The sequence below is a fragment of the Hemiscyllium ocellatum genome, chromosome 16 (assembly GCF_020745735.1).
Source record: "Hemiscyllium ocellatum isolate sHemOce1 chromosome 16, sHemOce1.pat.X.cur, whole genome shotgun sequence".
NCBI classification, from domain to species: domain Eukaryota; kingdom Metazoa; phylum Chordata; class Chondrichthyes; order Orectolobiformes; family Hemiscylliidae; genus Hemiscyllium; species Hemiscyllium ocellatum.
In genome coordinates this window covers 7936520-7955912 of record NC_083416.1, presented here as the reverse complement: position 1 = coordinate 7955912, position 19393 = coordinate 7936520, and the positions used below count along the sequence as shown (strand labels likewise).

The 19393-nt window shown below is 44.4% G+C and overlaps 1 protein-coding gene across 3 annotated transcripts in view; it reads right to left on the bottom strand.

Annotated features, from left to right (window-relative positions):
• The window catches only part of LOC132823332 (dihydropyrimidinase-related protein 3-like), a 248098-nt gene that overhangs the window by 107158 nt on the left and 121547 nt on the right, over positions 1 to 19393 (bottom strand). For all 3 annotated transcript variants that reach the window (XM_060837026.1, XM_060837025.1, XM_060837027.1), the window contains exon 3: positions 17647 to 17831. In XM_060837026.1, coding sequence (XP_060693009.1) covers positions 17647 to 17831 — 185 coding nt within the window. The remainder of the gene's footprint in view (positions 1 to 17646; positions 17832 to 19393) is intronic.

The following is a 19393-nucleotide window of genomic DNA, read 5'->3' as shown; positions in this document are numbered from 1 at the left end:
AATGTACAAAATTATGAGGGGCAGCATGCAGTGGATAAGATAGCTTTTTCCCTCCGCCATTAGCGAGTAATCAATAGCCAAAGGGTAGAGATTTAAGGTAAGATCTAAGGTTAGGAGAGTGAAGGAGACATTTTTCACACGGAGAGTGGGGAGAGTCTAGATCTCGCTGTCTGAAATAATGGTTGAGACAGAAAGTTCAGTAAGTTGCTCAATTAAAGTTACACATTCCCGTGCATGTCACAACCTCCAGGTTGGACCAAGAGCAGGAAAATGGGATGAATATGGTCAGATATTTGTTGAATGACGATGGGTCAAACAGCCTCTGTATTACAAACATCTGAAAGTCTGAATAATTGAGAATGGTTCTCAGTTATAAAGGGACATTGATTGTAACTGATGCAAATCCACTGGAAAGGAACTTCAGCAGCTACTGATGGAATAAAGGAACAAGTAAACCCTTCTTGAAGTGCCAGAGACACTTAATTTTACTTAATCTTAATGTGTTTTGACAGGATCCAATTTTGAACAAAAGTGAAAGAAATAACACAACCCAAGTGCTCTCTCGTTTGAGCACAATCCATCATTGAGCAGAGTAGTCTCCACCCCAGCCACACTAAGCACGTACCCTTACGTAGCCTCTACTGCTGCCTCACAGCGCCAGGGGCCAGGGTTGGATTCCCTATCTGTGTGGAGTTTGCACATTCTCCCTCTGCCTGCATGGGAAACCCTGTGCATTTCCTCCAGATGCTCCAGTTTCCTCCCACAGTCCAAAGACGTGCAGGTTAGGGTGGATTGGCTATGCTAAATTGCGGTCAGTGTCCAAGGATATGCAGGCTAGGTGAGTTAGCCATGAGAAATGCGGGGTTACAGAGATAGGATAGGGAGGTGGTTCTGGGTAGGATGGCCTTCAGAGGGTTGGTGCAGAGTTGATGGGCCAGATGGCCTGTTTCTACACGACAGATTCATTCAATCTATTCTGCATTCCTGGTTCAATTGTTCGGACATAGTTTGCAACCCAATGTCACAATATTCAAGAGGGAAAGGCCCTCTTTCCCAACACTGTTATTCCTTTAAGACATTTTGATCCTAACTTTTCATCTCTTGTATTAAAATAAGACCGTCAGATATAGGAGTAGAATTAGGCCATTCTGCCCATCGAGTCTGCTTCGCCATTCAATCCTGCTGCTTCTCAACCCCATTCTTCTACCTTCTGCCTGTAACCTTGATCCCCTCACTGATCAAGAACCTATCTATCTCTGTCTTAAACACACTCAATGACTTGGCTTCCACAGCCTTCTACAGCAATGTGTTCCACAGACTCACCACCCTCTGGCTGAAGAAGTTCTTCCTCATCACAGTTCTTAAGCATTGTCCTTTCACTGGGCGCCAGTGTCCCTGGGCCTTTGTCTCTTCTACTCATGGAAACATCTTCTGCATGTTCACTCTATCGAGGCCTCTCAGTATTCTGTAAGTTTCAATCAATTCCCCCCTCATCCTTCCAAATGCTTGAGTACAGACCCCAGACTCCTCAACCACTCCTCATGCGGCAAGCCCTTCATCCTCAGGATCGTTTTTGTAAACCTCCTATATAGTGGAACTTGCACCAAGTAAATTATTTGATAACTCCACCAACGAAGTCCCTCAATTTTTCTAACCTAATGTGGCACAGCGGCTCAGTGGTTAGCACTGCTGCCTCACAGCACAGGGACCCGGGTTTGACTCCAGCCTCAGGCGTTTATCCAAGTGAAGTTTGAACGCTCTCCCAGTGTCTGAGTGGGTTTGCTCCGGTTTCCTCCCACAGTCCAAAGATGTACAGGTTAGGGTGGATTGGCCATCCTAAATTGCCCACAATGCCTGGTGATGTGCAGGGTAGGTGGGTCAGCCATGGGAAATGCAGGGTTTATGGGGTAGGGAGGTGGATCTGGGTGGGATGACCTTTGGAGGGTCCAGTATGGACTCAATGGGCCGTATGATCTACTTCCACCCTGTAGGGATTCTAATTTTCAATTCTCCATTTGCTGAGACCACGAGAGAAAATCAGGAATTTGCAAGGGGCAATGGTTTCTTTCATGAAAGTTTCTTGATAAGTGTCCTTTTGATCTGTCCGTCAATAAATCTTATGATTTTTAACCCAATAAAACAACAGACTGAACATCAATGGCAGGGTGCCTGAGAATTGCGAATGAGCAACAATTTGGAACAGTGGAGGCAGGATCCTCAAAATACCTCAAGCCGTGGAAAGTTACACCTTTGCTGTAAATCATTTTGGTTGATCCCATCTGTCCTGTCACAGGGGCAGCAGTGTTTTGAACATTTTTTGTAACTTGCACTTTTAAAATTCCAACATCAGTCTCACAAATCCAAATCCTGGACAAACCAACTTTCACAGATTGGTTCTTCTCGTGGTTACTGGCTGGGTCTCCGAATAATCTTTATCTCCACGGGAAAGAATGAACTTTTAAGAAAGGTAAAAAAAAGCGACTCACCTTTAAGGAACGGAGCCAAACCATCCACGTTTCAGAAAAGAAACTCAACTGGATGCACCCAATGGTCACACATCTGGGTCGAGTGTGTTACAATTTACAGAGGAAGTCAAAGTTGCTGTGGTAACTCACACATTGTAGTCTGGAGCTATGAATAGTGCTGGCAGAGATTCCAAAGCTCCTTCAACACTTAGTGGACCAGGAATCCCTCCCACTCTCACTGCCTGTCATCGCTACATGCTGGAAGGATTGGCAGATTGATGCTTTAACCTAGAGCTTCTGATAGAGGCTGAACCACTGCTTGCCACACCACCATATCCCTTGAGATCAAGTGTGTAACTTGTAATTCAGTTCAAATCTTGCAAATAAGTGACTGGTCTGTTTCCGGTTTAACAGAAGCAAGAATTATTTCAGCACTATTCTTTACAACAAGTTTAACAATATATTTCTGAAGACTGAAGGGTGTGCTAGGGGAATGGGACTGTTCTATATAATAAGAACTCTTATTTGAATAGTGCCTTTGATGTTATCAAAGTCTTTCACGGGTGTGCTCTTAAAGCAGAGCAGTAAATGGTAGGACTGGTGACTAACCACTTGTTATAAAGTCGCCACAGTCCTGCTGCAGCACAGGGCTGTTAGATTAGATTACTTACAGTGTGGAAACAGGCCCTTCGGCCCAACATGTCCACATCAACCCACCGAAGCGTAACCCACCCATTCCCCTACATTTACCCCTTTAGCTAACACTACGAGCAATTTAGCACGGCCAATTCACCGAACCTGCAGATCTTTGGACTGTGGGAGGAAACCGGAGCACCCGGAGGAAACCCACGCAGACACGGGGAGAATGTGCAAACCCCACACAGTCAGTCGCCTGAGTTGGGAATTGAACCTGGGTCTCTGGCGCTGTGAGGCAGCAGTGCTTGTTCTCTCATGAAAGAGAGAGGACTCATGGTGGTTTATCCTGAGGGTCACCACATCACAGGTAAAGTAAGAGCTCACGGTAACCTCAGCCAGTGAAGGAACTGAACCCACACTGCCAGCATCACAAGCCACCCATTCAGCCAACTGAGCTAACCGTTTTAAGAAACAAAAAAGTGAGTTTTGAACAACATGATGAAAGGAGGAAAGGACGCACAGTGGGAGAAGATAGTTTCAGAATTCCAGAGTTTAGGACTTAAGACAATTCCAGTCATGGTCACTAACAATGCAAGGTCAAAAATCACACAACACCTGGTTATAATCCAATGAGTTTATTTGAAAAGCGAGTTTTCAGGTGCTAATGAGAGAGCAAGAACTTAGACACAGAACTTAGTCTCTCACCAGCACCTGACAAAGGAGCAGTACTCCAAAAGCTTGCTATTTCAAATAAACCCATCTGACTATAACCTGTGTGACTTTTGACCTTGTCCAACCCAGTCCCACATTGACACCTCCTCATCAGGACTAACAACGCAGTGAGAGAAGCACAGGAGAGTGGAGTCGAGATCCTAGTCCAATCTCCATTTACTGAATTTCACCCAAATCCACAAGTGTTATTCTGTTCACAGAAGCCCCAGAGTGTGGAAGTAGGCCATTCAGCCCATCGATTCCACACCCCAGAAGAGCATCCAACCCAAACCCACCTCAAGCCTGTCACCCTGTTATATGGGAAACAGGGAAATAAAATTCCATGAGCCATTTCGAGGATAACCTACAGTATGTGAGCCAACTACAGGGTGCTATGTCAATGGAATGAATGTAGTTGAGCATCTCAAAGATGTTCTCGAAGACTGTCACACAATTACTGATATAAACGATAAGGATGGTGATCAGGGACTTCACGTCTCAATCCTACTCTTGGTGAGGGACCGTCATCTTATCGAATCAAATCACTATTGAACTCGACACAAGAACGCAGACTCAAGGTCACACAATGGTCGGTGCTGTCACATTCTTTCATCAGCGAAAGTTTTAACAGCTTATGTGACCGACGCAGTCTTTGCAATATTTGGTTCTCAATGCAAAGGATTTTTTTTATGCGCATCATACTCTGTACTCACAAATCCATCTTCATAAACACTTTCAGATGTTTGCCTGCAGGAAATAAATTCGGAAAGCTCTCTCTCTCTCTCTCTCTCAGTCAGGGGCCTTAGGTTTCCAACAGAGAAGAGAGAGGAACTGGGACTGAAAGTGGATAAGTGGATAATTCTTTGCATGTGAATGGAGCTCCTTGCTGTACTGTCGCAATTTACAAACAAAAAAGTTATTTACTTACATTTTTGTGTTCCCACCTCGTTCGCTGCACTGTGTCTCACTTGTTTGTGAAAATTGTACACATCTAAAGCCCTCACTTATTGTTGCAGAACTGCTGAAACATTTTTTTGTGAAATCAAGGCCCCAGTGTTAAGTGAATTAAATGGAAAACAGTGGATGCTGGAAGTTGGCATCAAACTGCTGGAGAAACTCAGCAAGTCACACAACATCAACAGAGAGTCATCCAGTGTACAGCGCGGAAACAGACCATTTGGTCCAATTTGTCCATGCCGACCAGATATCCTAAACTAATCTAGTCCAATTTGCCTGCACTTGCCCCAAATCCCTCTAAACCCTCCCTATTCATATACCATACAGATGCCTTTTAAATGTTGTAATTGTACCAGCCTCCACCACTTCCTCTGGCAGTTCATTCCATACACACGCCACCGTCTGTGAGAAAAAGTTGCCCCTTAGGTCCCAAATATATCTTTCCCCTCTCATCATAAACCAATGCCCTCTAGTTCAGGACTCCCACAACCCGGGAAAAAGACCTTATCTATTTACCCTATCCATGCCCCTCATGATTTTATAAACCTCTATCAGGTCACCCCTCAGCCTCCGACACGCCAGGAAAAATAGCCCCCAGCCCATTCAGCCTCTCCATACAGCTCGAACCCTCCAACCCAGGCAACAGCCTTGCAAATCTTTTCTGAACCCTTTCTGGGTTAACATTTCAATCCCAGTGACCCTTCTTCAGACCGGCTTCTCTCTCCACAGATTGCTGCCGGACCTGCAAAGTTTCTCCAGTAATTCTTGTTTCTGTCCCCAATTTCAGAGGCTATAGAAGAGTCACTGAAGGAGTTCGACCTGGCAATCGTGTGACAATACATCCACCAACCAATGTTCCTGCCGAGATGGCCTCGTCAGTTTGACAATTGGGGAGGGGGGCTAGCTCATTTAGCTGGACAGCTGATTTGCGATGCCAGCAATGTGGCTTCAATTTATATCTCCACAGGGTCACCATGAAGAGCACCTTCGTGACCTTGCCTGAGGTGTGGTGACCTTCAGATTACAATCGCCACTCATTCTCTCTCATGAGATAGCAGCCAGACAGTCCTTCCTTCACATTCCCTCTTTGTGCAATCTCCTATGGAACATTCGCTGCCAGGTTTCACACATCAACAACCATGGCAATATTTCTCAAGTACTTCATGTGTGGTCTGGCGTTTTCAGACAACTTGAGGTCATGAAGTTATTTAAATCCCAGTTACTTTCCTCTTTTCTTTCAGCGCAGTCACATTTCTTTCCTGTCATACGCAGTCCTCTGCTAAAGATCACCAGAGCGAGAGGCCGTCACACACAACACCCACACATCAGCAACAAAATGGTGATGTTTCTTAAAAGGTTACACTGCTCTCCTGACATTCCCCTCAAAGCCAGCCCTTGGACACCGCTGGAAATTTGTTTTGTGCTGTCACACCTCTGTGGGAGTAAATTTCTCTCCTGAATTGCAACCCGTGAGAGTGTGTTCCTGTTGGACCATACATTACACAATGCTGCATTAGCTCCAACCAGGATGTGAACTCTGCCAATCAGGCTTGAATCATAGAATCCTTACAGTGTGAAAAAGGGCCCTTCAGCCCAACAAGTCCACATCGTAACTCTGAAGAGTAATCTGCACAGTCCATTCCCCTACCCTATTACTCTTCACTTTACCCCTGATGCACCTAACCTATACATCCCTGAACACCATGGGCAATTTAGCATGGCCAATTCACCCTAACCTGCGCATCTTTGGATTGTGGGAGGAAACTAGAGCACACCCAGGCATATACGGTGAGAATGTGCAAACTCCACACTGACAATTGCCCGAAATGGGAATCAAACCCGGGTCACTGGTACTGTGAGGCAGCAGGGATAACCGCTGAGCCACTGTGCTGCCCAAAGGCACACAGTTATCTCTGACTAGTCACTCTTTTTGGACTGTGGGACTCAGCAGTTTAGCTGGGGTGTGCACACACTCTGGAGACATGTCTGTCGTTGGTTGAGTCGAGCAGGAGAGGCCAGAATACAGTGTGATTGACCCTTTTCTCATTGTATTTGGGGGCTGGTCGGAAAACACTTATAACAGTTCTTGAGCCTTGCGTACTTTGGAAAAAGTACACTTTCAATCCCTTAAACCAGTTAGTTAAATCTGGCTGAATTCAAATCTTTGCAGCTGTACTCAAGGTCACAATCCAAACTGGACTCACACCCAGCCACGCTGTCACATTTATTAAATAACAGATGTGGAGTACGGTGTCCAAATCTGGTTGCCCAGTTATAGGAAGGATATTATCCAGCCGGAGAGATTTCAGAAAAGGTGTTCCTGAATGTTGCCAGGTCTGGAAGGTTTGAGTTATAAGGACAGGCTGGAATTTTTTTCCACTGGAGTGTAGGTGGTTGAGAGGCGAACTTATATAAGTTTACAAAATAATGAGAGGTACTGAGAGAGTTATTGGTCATTGTCTTTTCTATAAAATGCGGGATTTCAAGACTAAGAGGCACATTTTTAAGGTGAGAGGAGAGAGATTTTAAAAAGACATGACAGGCAATTTTTTTCTTTGACACGGGGTGGGGGGGTGGTTCGCACGTGAATGAACTTCCTGAGGAAGTGTTGAATGTGGGTACAATTACAAAACTTAAAAGATATTTGGATAAGGACACGAAAAAGGTTTGGAGGGATATGGGCCAGGAGCAGGCAGGTGGGATGAGTTTACTTTGAGATTATATTCAGCATGGACTGGTTGGATCGAAGGGTCTGTTTCTATGCTGTACGACTCAATGACAGACTTGTCACTTTCTCTGAACATTTCTGGCATATTGCTGAGGTCACCCCATACTATAAATTGAGCTGGAGGCTGCGTCTGTGTTTAGTGTGGATCATATAAAAGGCCAGTATCAATCAAGGATCAGAAAATAGAGCAAGTCATCACTTAGATAACAAATGAGCTAACGTTGGTTTGTACCGAGTCTTTCAGGAATTCAGCAAGCTCATCCGACATCATCACAGTCATTGAAGTACAATCTGAATCACACAGAATGAGGGCTTTGTGCTGGCAATATAGTGGTTAGTTCACAAAAACAGAAGGGAGGAACATGACCACATAAACTGTCTCTGTGAGAAATACTGGCTGCAGCTCCCTCACAATAACATCACCGTCTCTTTCACATGCATTCAAGAAGATAGTTGAACCCTCATTTTAAATGTTTATCCGAAAGCACAAGTGTCACAGAAATATAGAGAATAAGAGGAGTAGGCCATGCGACCCTTTGAGCCTGGTCCACCATTCAATACATTGATCACTGACCACCCAACTCAGTGCCCTGCTCCCGCTTTTGCTCCATACCCTTTCATTCCTTCAGACCTAAAATTTACATCCAAGTCCTTCTTGAAGGCATTCAATATTTTGGCAGAGAATCCCACAGGGTGAAGAAATTCTACTCAACTCACGACCAATTGGCTTAGTTATGAAGGTGTAGAAGTGTATTGTACCTTTAAGAGAGTGAATGCCTTAGAGAGGCACACAATGTTGGAGAATTTACATCGTAACATTTGGTCCAGCAGCTAGGAATAACTGGTTGCCTGGATACAAAAACAAATTTGAACGTGACCAGTTTAAATTATACCCTAAAAAACACCAAACTCCAATCAGGTTTGAATTGAGTATATTGACAATATTAAAGCCAATGACACAATCTGATGCATTGGGGTACAAGACCGGGGAAAACTGAACAGTTGAGGGAGAACCAGCAAAAGACCAACAGTTGTAGATTGCTTGTCAAGACTGTCTGAGAGGTACTTGTCTAGAGAAGGAATTTTGCACAGAGAAAGACATTGACACCAACCTGGACAGCATATCTACATAAAAAAGATTCAACAGCTGGCTGGATTTGAAATTTGAATTTTTCGGTAAATCTTACTCAGAGGTTTTATAGGACTACTATTATAGAAGGGAAAGTAAAAGATAGGTTAGAGGAAGGAGTTGTAAGTAGTTGTTAGTTAATTATTCTCTGTCATACTTTCAAGTTGTTAATTTTTACTTTAAATAGTTCTTGGCCTCTTGAATTTTCATAGATTACTGCATGCAATAAATCTTTTCTGTGTTGCTGGCTTAAATTAAACAGAAGGGTTTACCCCATGTTGTAATACTATCCCTTATCCTTAAACTGTGACCCCTACTTCTGGACTCCCCAGTCATCAGGAGAATCCTCCCTCTCTAGTCCTGTTCACCGTTCAGCCTCCGACTGAGGGAGCTGATACCTCAACCAGCACCACCAGAGGAACTGGTCCTCCAGGTCAAGTGAAGTAACCAACAAACTGATAATTTTCAACCTTTCTATCAAGCTATTTGGGTTCTGCCAGGTACTTATTATAATCTTAATGGCTAGGACAACTTTGATTCATCCCTGCCACCACAATAGCTCAGTGGTTAGCACTGCTGTCTCACAGCACCAACGATCCAGGTTCAATTCCACCCTCAAGTGACTGTGTGGACTTTGCACATTCTCCCAATATCCGAGTGGGCTTCCCCTAAGAGTCCTGGTCCTCTCCACAGTCCAAAGATGTGTAGGTTAGGTGGCTTGGCCATGTCAAATTGCCTCATAGGGTGTCCAGGGATATGCAGGCTAGCTGGGTTAACCATGGGAATGGTTACAGGGATGGAGGGTCGCAGGGGTGTTCTGTCTGGCAGGGGGAATACTCTTCAGTGTTGACTTGTTGGGCCAAATGGCCTGCTTCCACACTGTAGGCATTCTATGATTCTTCTATGATACCCCCTCTCCATGATGTATCAGTGTATTCCTAGACCATACGCATAATCTCCAATAGGTTACACCTCAATGATGAGTCACAGTGTAATTTGAGTATTCTATACAATGACTGAGCAGCAATGAAAAGGAAGCCACTGCTTTCTAAGTGGCTTGAAGGAACCTATAAAGACATCTGGATGGGGACATGAATAGAAAGAGTTTAGAGTGATGTTGGAAAATGGGATTAGATCAGTTTAGGATATCTGGTCAGCATGGATGAGGTGGACAGAAGGGCCTGTTTCCATCCTGTGACAATATGGCTGCAGGATGGGTTTTGCTCAATTTTAACCTCATTCTTGGGGAGCTCTAACCCACAGCCTGCATCTTGGCAGGACTCTCATCAATCGCTCTCCAAAAGACTATAAAATGACTGTCAGTGCAGGAATTCCGGATGTCATAAAGGCAGGAAGGAGCTCTGTTCTAAATGTCAAATATGAAGGATCATTGTTCATAGAGGGAGATTTCCTCTACATCAAACAAATGTTTTTCCACTCAATGCCGGATGTTGACACTGGATGCAGAGATTCCCATTCCTCACCTTCCGAGAAAGTCCAACCAGAATTCTTTTTCCCCACTCAGCCCTCAAGAAAGCTACACAGCCTTTGATCTTCAGAATAGTCAGGAGATGATGGTAGAATCTAATATCACATTTGGCTCAACTTGCAACACTTCCACTTGCAGTCAGATGGTTATGATTGAATCCCTTGTGGCAATAGGAGAGAAACAGAGGATTCTTCTGTTGTCCAGGCCAACAGTCCTTTTGTAGCTAATTATCTAACGAACGCTTGTGGGATCTTTCTGTGTGCATTCTGACTGCTGCATAACAAATGCTGCACTCCAAAATAATTCCTTCTATGAATTCCTGAGGATGTTGCTAAACAACATAGCAAATACGGTTTTATTTTTAAAAAATCTGAGCAACCAACTTTAAGTCTAACTAAACGGAACCCAAATTTAATCCAATTGTCAAATGGCACTTGGGCTCAAATGTTAAACTGAAATGCTTCACCACTTTGTTTCCCTTTCCTTATAAACATTTTGGAAACAGGAACAACTTCTGGGTAAATACGTTTCATTTTGAGACCAATTCTAAATACATATAATCAGACCAGATATCCTAAATTAATCTAGTCCCATTTTCCAACACTTGGCCCATATCCCTCTAAACCCTTCCTATCCATCTACCCATCCAGATGCCTTTTCAATGCTGTAATTGTACCAACCTCCACCACTTCCTCTGGCAGCTCATTCCATACACAATCACCCTGCGAGAAAAAGTTGTCCTTTGGGTCCCTTTTATATCTTTTCCTTCTCACCCTAAATCTATGCCCTCTAGTCCTGGAATCCCCACCACATGAAAAGACCTTGTCCACTTACCCTGTTCATGCCCCTCATGATTTTACAAACCTCTAAGGTCACCCCCTCAGCCTCTGATGCTCCAGGAAAAACAGCCTCAGTCCATTCAGCCTTTCCACGTAGCTCAGACTCTCCAATCCTGGCAATATGCTTGTAAATCTTTTCTGAACCCTTTCAAGTTTCACAACATCCTTTCCATAGCAGGGAGACCAGAATTGCATAGTCTTCCAAAGATGGCCTAACCAATGTCCTGTACAGCCACAACATGAACTCCCAACTCTTATACTCAATGCATTGACCAATAAAGGCAAGCATTCCAAATGCCTTCTTCACTATCCTATCTCCGTGCGGCTCCACTTTCAAGGAACTATGAACTTGGACTCCAAGGTACCTTTGTTCAGCAACTCTCCAGGACCTTACCATTAAGTGTATAAGCCCTGCCCTGATTTGCTTTTCCAAAATGCAGCACCTCACATTTATCTAAATTAAACCCCATCTGCCACTCCTCAGCCCATTGGCCCATCTGGTCACGATCCTGTTGTACTCAGAGGTAATCTTCTTCGCTGTTCACACCTCCAACTTTGGTGTCATCTGCAAACTTACTAACTAAACCTCCTCGGTTCACATCCAAATCATATGACAAAAAGCAATGGACCTAACATCAATTTTTGTGGCACTCCACTGGTCACAGGTCTCAGTCTGAAATGCAACCCTCCACCACCACCCTCTGTTTTCTACCTTCGAGCCAGTTCTGTATCCAAATATTGAAGCTTCCTTGGAAGTTTGAACTACCCTGTACTTATGCATTGGCAGTACCTCTTGATTCTGCACATAAATTTACCAGGAAGAACTGTCAAAAGCAGAAGAAATCCATCTGTGGGCATTCAAAATCCAATCCCCAAATAATCATGGCTCCAAACTACAAAGGGTTAATCTACTGTGACTTATGCAGCCCTCATACTTTCGCATCTTGCACAAATTTTTGTGACTTTTCCACTGACAGTGCTTTCAGATTCTTGGAGCCCAGCTTCTGAACATCGTCCCTATAAATGCCTCTGTCTCACTCTCTATTTAAGAAACTTAAAATCTGTATGGAATGAGCTGCCATAGGGAGTGGTTGAGGCTGGTACAACTGCAATATTTATGATGGGTATGTGAATAGGGACATGCAAAGTGCTGGCAAATGGGACTAGATTGGGTTAGGGTATCTGGTCAGCATGGACGGGTTAGACTGAAGGGTCTATTTTCGTGCTGTACATCTCTACGACTCTTCTGAAATAAGTATTTGATCATCAGTTGGAAATCTGTACCTGACTCATTATCAACTGTTCCTGTAAAATGCCTTGGGAAGTTTTAATCTATCAATCAACAACAGAAATGCTCGTGTTAAACAGGATGGTAAAAGAAAGCGCCTACTTGATCACAAATTAAAGTTGGACAGGGGCTATTTGCACAGCACATAACATCAACTCACTCATCCATCAAACACAATCCAAACAAAAACACGCCACATGATTTGCACAAAACCAATGCGATTTCTCCAAGTTGGCAGCAAACTTAGTCCTGTGCAGGCCAATATGCTGCAGACAATAACAAATCTTTAGTATTTACTGAGGAATTCTGCACAACAGAAAAGAGAAAAGCCACGACTGTGTGCTTTGGAATTACTCCCTACAAAAGGTAAATCAAGAAAGAATGAACTTGCACTTGCATGAGGCCCTTTATCGTCTCCAGATTATCTTGAAGTGCTTCAAAGCCGATAAATTATTCTGTGAGGTGTCATCACCGTGCAATGTCGGGGAAACAGTTTATGTCGTCTGCGTGTTTTGGCGTCTGTACAACTGCGAGATCCCTCTCCCTCTACATCAGATACCGATGCCACAAACTTCACTCATCACCAACCCTATCTCTGGGTGATTTCATTTCAATTTCTTACTGGAATAATGAACAAGAATGCACAACCCGTTGCCACGTGACCTTCTCACAACACATACCATGGGTGCATTTAAAGAATAACTTAGCTCATAAGAAAGGAATCAAAAAGTGTAAAAGGAGTTGGTTTGTATACAGCATAATCACCAGCACAGACCAAATGGCCTGTTTGCACTTCACTTGCTATATTCATAAACTCTCCTATGTTTTTACCTCCCGCCTTCCATGTCAAGATCCTTTTTAATACGTCATTCCTTCCTAAATTCTTCTTTTGGCTTTGAGTTTTGATTGCACATTGGGACAAGGGTGGATATTGCATTCAGGACTCTCTTTATTTTAGAAATGGTAAAATCGAAGCAACTCACTGTTGTGTCATTTCTTTGACCATGTTGCTTCTCTTCCCACCTTCAGTAACCTTCCCAGAACCTACCACTGGGTTGGGAATGGAGCCAACTCCTTCCCCAACCTTTCCCCAGTTCCTGCTTGGTGTCTGACCCTACTGTGAAGTGCCTGGAGACATTTCGCCACATGGAGACCCTACACAGGAGCTTAGCCTTTCCAAGTGTTTCTTAAAAGCACATCACCAGGGCGAGTTCATGCATACTTACCACAGACAGAGAAAGTCTTCAAAGTGCCCCATATAGATCACACATATTCTCGATGAAACACATATTCCCTATGCCCGAAATGTCAATTCCCCTGCTCCTCAGATGCTGACCTGCTGTGCTTTTCCAGCAGCACACTCTCAACCTATCCTTATCGCACACCTGTCCTGGGATCAGGCTCATGAACTCACTCGCACCTTGTTTCCGTAATTGTGCCTGAAATTACATTTTACTTCTAATAGCCAAAAGCAAAACTGATCTTTTTCACTTTGTCTTCTCTGACTGTAAATTCTGTGCTTTTTCTTACCTATCTGCTTTCTCTTTAGTATCTGCATCTGCTCAATGTCTTCATCCTCCAGCTCTCTTGTCAAACTCCTTTGTAAGTCAGGCTACACAATTCCCGGTCTTAACCTTCTTCCTGCATGTACTGCTTCCAGGCCAAGGTCACCGTGTCACGTGGATCAGTTTTTTTTAAATCCAAGAAATTTACAATTGGATCAACTGGAAAAAGATCAAGCTTCTTAAAAATTATCTTCTGAAAACATCTTTAAAAAGAATGCTACAGGTAGGATGCTGTGAAATTTGAAATGGATCAGAAAAGATTTCCAAGGATGTTGCCAGGGTTGGTGGGTTTGAGCTGTAGGGAGAGGCTGAATTGTCTGGCGCTGTTTTTCCTGGAGCGTCGGAAGCTGAGGGGTGACCTTACAGAGGTTTATAAAATCACGAGGGACCTGAATAGGGTAAATAGACAAAGCTCACAGCCTCATTCCTGATGAAGAGCTTTTGCCTGAAACATTGAGTTTCCTGTTCCTCGGATGCTGCCTGACCGCTGTGCTTTTCCAGCAGCACTCTAATCTTGATTGGACACAGTCTTTGCCCCGAAGTGAGAGTGTCCAGAATTAGAGGGCATAGGTATAGGGTGAGAGGGGCGAGATTTAAAAGGGACCTAAGGGGCAACGTTTTCACACAGAGGGTGGTGCGTGTATGGAATGAGCTGCCAGAGGATGTGGTGGAGGTTGGTACAATTGCAACATTTAAAAGACATCTGGATGGGTATATGAATAGGAAAAGTTTAGAGGCATACAAGCCAAATGCTGGCAAATGGGACTAGATTAATTTAGGATATCTGGTTGGCATGGATGAGTTGTTTCCTGTGCTGTGTCTCCAGTTAAAGATTCCATAAATATCTAACGAAAGATCACACATATTTCCCTATTGTACGGCGACCAAGTCAAATATTACCACATCTACACCTTCGCAACAGCCAGAATAAAATGATAACACAACATTGCCACTGGTAATCCCTCATGCTGGAACTTGGAATTAAAAAGTCTCTCTCAAATAAAGATTTGTACCTCTGCAGGGTTGTGAGACCAATTAGATCACCGCCCATCATTGAGAAGGACAATGTAAATTGTTTCTTTATAACCATTGGCATCCATTCAACTCGAGTACACTGAGTTAACTCCTGTATTTATGTCACACCATCTGACTCCCACAGCCTTTGAATAGAATCAAAGTTCCTATTCTTCTAGGATTGCATTTGGGATTAGCTGAGTTTATTAAGCGTACACACGGTGAACTAGCCTTCTGAAACTGGAATTAAACTAATCAGCAGCATGCAAGCATGGAGAAATCACACTTCTCAACGTATTTATCACAACATGATCAAACAGTTTCATGATTAACCGTATGTCAAGTGCAAGACAACACTGACGTGGGGTAAAGGGCAGCATCTAGCAGTGCTGTTCCAAGAAAGAGCTTACCATAGCAGGTGAGAGGGGAAAGATTTAAATGGGACCTCAGGGGCAACCTTTTCAGACAGAGGGTAATGCATTGATGGAATGGGCTGCCAGAGGAAGCTGGTAGAGGCAGGTAAAATTAACATTAAAAAGATATTTGAACAGGTACATGAGAGGGAAAGGTTTAGAGGCTATGAGGCGAATGCAGGCAAATGAGACTAGTTCAGTTTAAGAAACCTGGGTGAGTTGGGCCGAAGGGCCTGTTTCCATGCTGAATGACTCTAAAGAACCTCCAACTCCCACCTACACATGCAGAACTTTGGACCATCCAAGCCAAAACCCCTGGGTTCAAGCGGTAACCAGCCCGAGACCCTCAAACCACACTTGCACAACTTCAAGGCCAAGCCCCTTCAGCTCAAAGTAACGGGCTGGTGATTGCATGAAACTGGGAAATTCTAGAGCTTTCTAAAAGCACAGGTTTCCACAACATAGGACTGTGTTCGAAAGCAATTTGGAAACTGCCGTCTTATCCTCATGAAGCAAGCTCCAGGAGATATTGTTTACAAAGACTGCCTCATCTTACATCATCTATCACCAGACCCGACTCTAATATGATACAAATGTCTTTAGGAAGTAGTGGAGGACCATTTCTGATTAGATTAAAGTAAATTAATCAGCAGTACTAACGCAGTTTGAGAGGCCACACTTGCTAATCCATTTGTCACAACGTGATTAGTCAGAAAAATAACGATCAGTTTCACGATAACTGGAATCCAAGTTCAAAACATGTGACATAGGAAAAAGGCAATATCTAGACGGTCCAATTGGAAGTGGGGAAATCCCAAATCCAAGTCCATCCAAAAAATAAGGTCCATTTATTTCACCAACTTACCTCTCGCACCCTTCAACAGGCCAGTCTGTCAGACTGCATTGCCTTTCTGAAGTTGGCAATGCCGTTGTGCTTGGATAAAGTTAAAAATCACCCGACACCAGGTTATAATCCAACAGGTTTATACAAGCTTTCGGAGCGCTGCTCCTTCTTCGGGTAGTCACCTGATGAAGGGGCAGTGCTCAGAAAGCTAGTGATTCCAAATAAACCCAGTTGGACTATAACCTGGTGCTGTGTGATTTTTAACTTTGCCCACCCCAGTCCAACACTGGCACCTCTACATTGTGCTTGGAATTATACGCTAGTGGAACATTCCTCATCACCAACATTTTGTATCGAGGAAAGTTACATCTTTCACCACATACACATCTCATCCACTCCGAGCTTGAATCTACACCCCCAGTTTGTCCCAGAACAGGCACTCAGACTGAAATCTTCTCTACGATTCAGTGTGTCTATTCCATACTGGATTTTAATTACCTTCCCCCTCAAACACCCTTCATGCCCCGGATAGATCTAACCTCATAACTCAGGTGGTCAGTCCCCTCTTTGTACTCCCCCCAAGGCCAGGATACCCCCACAGCTCGATGATGGCCCGTTCTGTACACAATACTCACCGTGAAGACAAGAAAAATTGTGCTTTATGCATCAGAGCCCTCATTTATTCTTGTAATTCATTCCTGATTATTATCACTTACTTCTAGGTGATGAACAAAGAATTATAGAATCCCAACACCGTCGGGCAGCATGGTGGCTCAGTGATTAGCACTGTTGACTCCCAGCACCAGGGACCAGCTTCAGATAACTGTCGGTGTGGAGTTTGCACATTCTCCCTGTGTCTGCATGGGTTTCCTCCCACAATCCAAAGATGTGCAGGTCAGGTGAATTGGCCATGCTAAATTGCCCACAGTGTTAGGTACATTAGTAAGAGGAAAATGGGTCTGGATGGGTTACTCTTCCGAGGGTTGGTGTGGACTTGTTGGGCCAAAGGGCCTGTTTACACACTGTAGGGAAACTAATCTCATCAACAGTGTGGCAACTGGCCATTCGGCCCATTGAGTCCCCCTCTGAATAGCATCCCAACCCTGCATTTCCCATGGCTAGCCCATTTAAACACTATGGGACAATTTAGCATGGCCAATCCATCTAGACTGCACATCTTTGGACTGTTGGGTGAAACCCACGCAGACACAGGGAGAATGTACAAACTCCACACAGAGAGTTGCCTAAGGTGGACTTGAACCAGAGTCCCTGGCGCCATGAGGCAGCAGTGCTGACTACTGAGCCACTTGTAAACAAAAGCAGTCAGTTCAACTTTGTAGTGAATCCCCAAAAGGCAAAAACAAAATTGCATTAGTAATTGCAAACATTCATCCCAAAAGTCAAGGGAGTGTAGAGTTATTGAGGGGTGCTGTAGGTGTAAAACATGACTGATCGAAACCCGCGCTCTCTCCATTTTCAGCACGCCTCATTGAGGGGAGCTGGTTGCAACATCATTCCATGAAACAAATGGGGTTTGAAATGTGAATCAGAAAAGCTGCTTGACTCACTTATCATCGTGGTGCCGCCTGCCAAAGCTGCCTTTGTTCCCTGAAGAAAGTCATCAGCGGTGGTGGTCCCCTTGTAGGGCATCTGGAATCGAGTGTGCACATCAATCCCGCCAGGAATAACCATCTTTCCGTGAGCCTCGATGATCTTCACACCTCCAGGGACAATCAGATTGTCACCGATTTGTCTAGTGGCGAGAGACAAAACAAACACCCAGGTTCGTCGTGTTGATTTTATAAATCAGATGCTCACTTTTCTCTTTTGCCGTGCGCAAGAGAACAAAATCCCCCGTTCCTCCTCCTCCATCTCATTCCACAAACCACGCACCAAATTAGAATCTGCTCTGAAGTTGTTCGGTTGCGCCTTTTCCAGCCAGATTTGAGTCCCTTCTGATGGGATTGAGTCTGTCGGGGGTGGGGTGTGGGGGTCTGACTGGCTCTCCAATTGTCTAAACCGCTCCTCATTCACATAGGCCCTAACATCATCCCAGTTACATTCAATGCTGTCATTGGATGCTCATGCATCAATCCTAGGAATGTCAGGACAGTGATTAACAGCAGGAAACCCTGGCCAATTATCAGTCTTTCTAATGGACAAGCACTTAGGCAAATCACCCTCCACTCTAGTTAAATCACTTTACTGGGTTTTGTAACAGCTGGAATAACCAGAAGTAAAAACAGGAAATACTCAGCAGGTTTGGAGAGGGGAACAGGGTTGATGGACGGAATTATCTCAAAACGTCAGTGGTCTTGTCCAAGATCTAGCGAGCCAGTGAAACACCAATCTATCTCATCCAGGGAAAGCCCATTGAGCCGAAGAGGCCACTGTAAATGATCAGATCTGGGTATAGGTGACCCAGTGACTAGCACTGCTGCCTCAGAGCACCAGGGACCCAGGTTTGATTCCAGCCTTGGATGAATGTGCAAATTCCACAGAGCCATTCCCCTTGTGTCTTCCACCGGATTTCCTTCCACAGTGCAGAGATGTGTAGGTTAGGTGGATTGGCTATGCTAAATTGTCTGTCGTGTCCAGGGATTTACAGGCTAAGGTGAGTTAGCCATGGGAAATGCAGGGATAGCGGGCTGGGTCTGAGTGGGATGCTCTTCAGAGGTCACTGTAGACTTAATGAGCTGAACAGAACAGAATCCCTTACAGAAATAGGCCCTTCAGCACAACAAGTCCACACCAACCCTCTAAAGGATAACCCACCCAGACCTATTCCCCAACCCTATTACCCTGTATTTACCCCTGACTAATGTACCTAACCTACACATCTCTGGACTCTATGGGCAATTTAACACGGCCAATTCACCTGACCTGCACATCTTTTGATTGTGGGAGGAAACCTACGCAGACACAGGGAGAATGTGCAAACTCCACACAGACAGACGCCCAAGGCTGGAATCAAACACGGGTCCCTGGCACAGTAAGGCAGCAGTTCTAACCACTGAGCCACCATGCCCCCTCTATCTGCAGAAAATCCAGAAGGTGATTCTGTAAGATTTCTACTCAGCAAGACTCACAGGTCTTGCAAACTGCAACTTCCAAAAGGTACAGGGACCAAATCGTCTGTTAAGTGGACCTCACCAATGGTAGCAATTGCAGCAAAGCTTCCTTGCTACTGTCCTCCAAGTGCTCAGTCCATTAGCTGTCACTAAACGGTGAATGGGATCCTGGCTGAATCCTCCCTTAATCCCCTCCCTGTATCAGTTGGGCCTGGGAGGTCACTTGCTCACTCTCAGTGATGCC